General features: G+C 35.6%; 1 protein-coding gene across 1 annotated transcript in view; it reads right to left on the bottom strand.

The window, feature by feature from the left end:
- Positions 1-4,935, bottom strand: part of LOC106459467 (POU domain, class 2, transcription factor 1-like) — a 15,419-nt gene extending 10,484 nt beyond the window's left edge. Inside the window, exons 1-2 of the mRNA XM_022386243.1 lie at positions 4,750-4,935; positions 920-997 (exon numbers count right to left, since the gene is read on the bottom strand). Coding sequence (XP_022241951.1) covers positions 920-997; positions 4,750-4,935 — 264 coding nt within the window. The remainder of the gene's footprint in view (positions 1-919; positions 998-4,749) is intronic.
- Between the last annotated feature and the right edge of the window lie 988 nt (positions 4,936-5,923).

Below are 5,923 nucleotides of genomic sequence, written 5' to 3'. Positions count from 1 at the left end.
AATTTCAATCGATGCAACATATTAATAACTATAGTAAAAAAATGACAGTTATTAGCATTCATGTATGTTGAAGGAGTGTTAAATACCAATGAAATTTTTTCTTATTATTTGGTTACTAAATGTTTCAGTGTTTTAATTCATCTATAAGGTTCTTAGTTATTTCTTATAGGGATCTTAATTATTTCTATAAACTTGGTTTATTTTATTTTAATTTTCTTAGTCATTTCATATTTTTGATTTGACCTTTTCAAAGAATTCTAATAATTGCAATATTCTGTGATTAGTTTGTTGCCTAACGACATCTATGATCCTATGAATTTCTAAAACATACATGTGATATTTCTGTGAAACAAGAAAGCAATCCATCATGATATTCTCTATTCTAAGTTATTATCTCTCGTTATAATATATTTTGTTAGAGTAAAACTCATGAAATGTCCATACCAGCGTTATAATACCTATTATTATATAAAAAAGACAAATGGAGATGAACCTTGAAGCTCTTTAAAAAACCAAGTAGTCATACCCCGTGCTTCCTCCATGATCTATATGGTGTTCCAATGAAATGAAATTAGAACGCGTTTAACAATAACCAAAGTTTACAGCAGAGTTAATTAGTTGACAAAATAATTAGGCATGTTGACGAATACAGTTTATATATATATATATTTGTAAAAAAGTTTAATATTTTGGATATTTTTGAATTGTCACGAATATAATTTATTGGATGGGATACTGATAAGAAGTAAAGATCTAAAAGCATTTTTGATATTCGTTAGTAGTATTAGTAGAGAATGCCATATTACTTTTTTAACATTGCAAGTGATCTTGAAAATTGAAACTAAGACAGTTCTATCAAATTTGGGATGATTTAACTCCTGACACCTAGAGGTATAAAGTTACTAATTAGAATATTTACCTTTCCTGTCAGTAAATGCTGAGCAAAATCTGGCGGCATTAAAAATGGCGGTTGTCCTTGAGAGGAGGCAGCAAGTAACTAGATTGAAACAAAATATATTAAACGTAAATTATGCAATTAAAATACATAATGTTTGTACGAGGCTCATGAGACAGATATTTTCGAAATGATTTTAAATCCACAGTTTCGTATTTCTATATTTTTTATGAAGTTTTCTTTTTTATTTGTAATATTACTTTCTTAATCAACCTTAATAAGTAAGTTCGTTTTCATAAGTAATTATGTAAAATGTTCTTGAAAAATGAGTTTGATGGGGTACGTTTTCATAATGGTTTGCACAATTAATAGAAAATATAAAAGAAATTTCGAATAAAAAGAATATAAACATTCATTCATAAACTGAGTGGGCATGGCATGGCCTGGTGGTTAGGGCGCTCGACTCGCAATCCCCGTCATAAAACATACTCACCCTTTCAGATGTGGGAGCGATATAATGTGACGGTCAATCTCACTATTTGTTGGTAAAAGAGTAGCCCAAGATTTGGCGGTTGGTAGTGTTGACTAGCTGTCTTCCATCTTGTCTGTCATTGCTAAATTAAGGACGGCTAGCGCAAATAGCTCTCGCATAGCTTTGCGCAAAACTTACAACAAACCAAACAATCCTAAACAGGCCCAAACTGAGAGAAAACGTTTTGTTTGTTTTCTTAAACACAAAGCTGCACAATGGGACATCAGTGACGTAACCACAAGGAGTATTAGCATTATAAGCCCTCACGATTCCCGCTGAGCATCCGATCCAGTGGGGTGGGAAAATAGGATATTAAGATAAACATCAAATGGCCTGTATTTGTTTGTTTTTTGAATTTCGCGCAAAGCTACACGAGGGCTATCTGCGCTAGCCGTCCCTAATTTAGCAGTATAAGACTAGAGGGAAGGCAGCTAGTCATTACTACCCACCACCAACTCTTGGGCTACTCTTTTACCAACGAATAGTGGGATTGACCGTCACATTATAACGCCCCCACGGTGAAAGGGCGAGTATGTTTGGTGGGACGGGGACTCGAATCCGCGACCCTCAGATTGCGAATCGAGCGCCCTAACCACCTGGCCATGCCGGGCCGATATTATTGTGACTGACTTTCATATGGTAAATCAATGCATGTTTTTGTTCAATCACAATATAACTGTTAATGATTTCATACACTTTTTTTGGATTCATAAAACGCACCAGGAAGAACAGTTCAGTCACAAATAAAATAAAGTAAAATATTAAAACTTGTTCACAGGAAATCAGTCATTGACCTTCTTCAACGTAGCTGGATCTGTTTGTTTACTAATTCATCTGCACTACACTAGGTACATAAAGGGCTGAACGGCCAGCTCAGAGTCTCCCATTGTTCAGACATAGTGGTCTTAATTTTTTACTGTGGAGTGGCGGGCTGTCTGAAGCAGCTACTCTTAACCTAATAATGGGATAGACTCTTATAACGCACCCACAGTTAAAACCGCGAGACGTGTTTGTTAGCATCACGTCTCAAACTCTAGATCCTCGGTTCTCCAATCCGATCATGTACAAAGTATTAGTATCCACTCTAAGCAAAACAACAATACCAAAATCTAGTTAGACTTATTTGGAAGAACACTGAATATTTTAGACAATACTTGTTTAAGAAAATACGTATATACTTTACTATGATATGATGCAGGAATTGAAATTTTCAATCTAAATAGCACCTTTCGAACAGACGGGATAACACGTCAAGTCAGAGATTCTAGGAGATCAGATATACTCTTTCCTAGTTCCAAACTACTACCCAGAGAGAAAGGAGACAGTACCATCCGTCGTGGCAAGAGCTTTGTCTGGCTCTTTGAGCCAATTGATAGGATTAATTGCTACTTTTATAACGCATCTAAAACCAAAAGTGAGAAGTGTATCCAACGGCATCATCTACAGTATCTTGGACCCTTGAACAAGCCACGAAACAAAAAACTTATCGTGAGCCTCCCAGTGGTACAGCGGTATGTCTACGGACTTACAACGCAAGAATCGGGTTTCGATACCCGTGGTGGGCAGAGCTTAGATAGCCCATTGTGTAGCTTTGTGCTTAATTACAAACAATCAATCAATCAATCACTCTTATCGTGCATGTTACGTTTAATTTTTTTTGTCTCTTGGAGGGGGGGGGAGGTTTATTTCCACAATGTAGGCAAATTACTCAAAATATACATACACCGTTCACTTAAAATAAAGAAAAACGTGTTCATACTGAGTTTTTATTGACCACGTCCCAGGTGGAATAATAAAACATCTATTTGAACCATCCCGAATTTTGTGAATGAAGAGAAACGATGTTTCAGTACTTCGCATGCTGAAATATTATAAAACGTTCTTTTACATAAACGACTTTGAAACTTATTTTGTATTCTCAGGACGTCTCTTCTCTATCTAACTATCCTTATTTACAGTACAGCGTTCATAAGATTCAAGAACCCTTATTTTTAAGTAAATAAGATTGTTTTCGGATATTTGCGCAAATCTGTCCAATGGCTCAGCGGTAAGTTTGACGGCTTATAATGCTAAAAACCGGGTTTAAATACCTGTGGTGGGCAAAACACGGATAGCTCATTGTGTAGCTTTGTATTTGAAATAAAACAAACAAACAGACCCAACCTGACAAGAAACGTTTTTTTGTTTTCTTAAACATAAAGTTGCACAATGGGACATCTGTAATGTAACCACCATGAGTATTAGTGTTATAAGCCTTCAAGCTTTCCACTAAGCAACCGATGGAGTGGGGTTGGGAAAAGAGGATGTTAAGATAAACTAGCATTTCCTAATTTTGAGCTGGTAGACTAGAGGAAAGACAGGTAGTCAACAGCACTCACCGCTAACTCTTGGGATACTCTTGTTTGACCGAATGGTGGGGTTTAACATTGACCCTTATAATACACCAACGGACAAAAGTGAGGAGCGATTTTGTTTTGGCAGTAATAGGATGCGAGCGTTTGGACCGCAGATCCAAAGTTCAACATGGTAACCACAAGGCCACACTCGGCCTAGATATAGAAGAGACTAGACATTTGTAACGTGGTATGAAGCCAATCGGTGCTGTAAGTTACAAAATATTTATTTTAAATCGAGAATAATTCTCCAAGGAAGCATAATCCCTAAAATAATTAAAAAAAAACATAGTTTAGCATAACATGATAAAGGTCAAAATGTGATGTGTAAGAAGTATTTCTGGTTTTAAATTTTTAAAAATACAACACTGTTCAGTTGTTTCGATTTTTGGGCAACATCTTCATGTTGTCAACCAACCAAAAAAAATATGAAATTCATAAATTTATAAAACGTTTAGGTTAAAAAGGTGAAACTTTGTTCATTAGTAGACCCAAATCTTACTCATCTCTTAAATTGCTTATCAGGTCGACTGTATTATAACATATTAAGAATTATTTAAAAGTTTACTTGTATGGGATATTGTAACCATGATAAGGTCTAGTATTGAGTGAAAAACCTCGTTGGTAGCAGCATAGAATAAACAGGTTATGGTTGAAAGGCTATCATATTCACACTATTCTTGCTGGAAAGCCTCAGATCACGATGTGATTTAAAGTATTATTAGTTTCGTTGTATTGTAATATTAAACATAGATTACTACTGACTGAATATTTTGTTCAATTCTTGATATGCACAACAAATTACAGATATTTTAATTTTATTATAATGTGTACAGATTACAAGATTTTAGAAAATGCAAAAATGAACTTATAAAACCAGGAAGTTAAACGAAAAAAAGCTTTCAATTGTAACTGTTAGTTGGGAATACCTGACTAAAAGAAAATTGTCCTTTTGCAGCTGCAGCTGCTAAGGTTGCTGCGGAGGTGGTGGTAATGGTTGAAGAGTTGACCGAGTGACTATTAGTCGAAAATTCATTAGAATATTCTTTAGGGGAAGAACTAGAAATTCTAATTGACTCGTGCTTCAACGACTTCTGGTTTTGACTCTTTTGCATGGTCTCTGTTTCTTCGGGCTCGTCAGATAAAGCCTAGAAAAAAAAATAGGCTTTCAGTTTTTCTCTTATGGAAAAAAACGAGAAAACGTTTTACTAAGTCAAATCATAGCAGAGCTCTTTGGAACTTTATAAAAATGTGATTCAAGCAAACTGAATAAAATATAAATAACAGTGACATATTGTATACAAACCCTAATATGAGAAAGAGAGATACTTATGAAACGATATGGAATAATATCGCCGACAAAGAAAAACTTAAAGTTTGTATTTGTAACACACCGGCTGAAAACATAATAAGTTGAATTTATGTGTAACATTACTTCTGAAAACTCTGAACTTATATATTCAACAAAAGAGACTACGCGAGTCTTAATTCCCAAACAAAGGCCTAGATGGGTATACAAACTTGTAGGATCACATCAGTGGAAGTAGCCACATTAATGAGCCCGGCACGGCCAGGTGGTTAGGGCACTCGACTCGCAATCTGCGGGTCGTGGGTTCGAATTTCCGTCCCACCAAATATGCTCGCCCTTTTATCCGTGGGGGCGTTATAAAGTTTCGATCAATCCCACTATTCCTTGGTAAAAGAGTAGCCCAAGAGTTGGCGGTGGGTGGTGATGACTAGCTGCCTTCCCTCTAGTCTTACACTGCTAAATTAGGGACGGCTAGCGCAGATACCTCTCTTGTAGTTTTACGCGAAATTCAAAACAAACAAACCACACTAATGTTTATGAAAAATGATAATTGAAAACCGAATTCCAGTTGAAGCCTTAGAGAAGTTTCATTTCCAAGCAAAGTTTGTGTTAGAGTTGCACATCAATCGACATGATACACACAGCTTAATAAGTGCAATATCTATGGAACAAAATATCGAAAAGATAACCGAGAATGAGTTAAGCTGAGCACTTATGGAAAAATGTTTACCCTGTAAACAACGTTACATCTATACATCATGGCATCAAGATGTTATATATTAATTAACTTTACA

This window comes from Limulus polyphemus, unplaced genomic scaffold, assembly GCF_000517525.1.
Source record: "Limulus polyphemus unplaced genomic scaffold, Limulus_polyphemus-2.1.2 Scaffold28, whole genome shotgun sequence".
Classification (NCBI taxonomy): Eukaryota; Metazoa; Arthropoda; class Merostomata; order Xiphosura; family Limulidae; genus Limulus; species Limulus polyphemus.
This window is presented reverse-complemented; position numbering and strand designations above follow the sequence as displayed.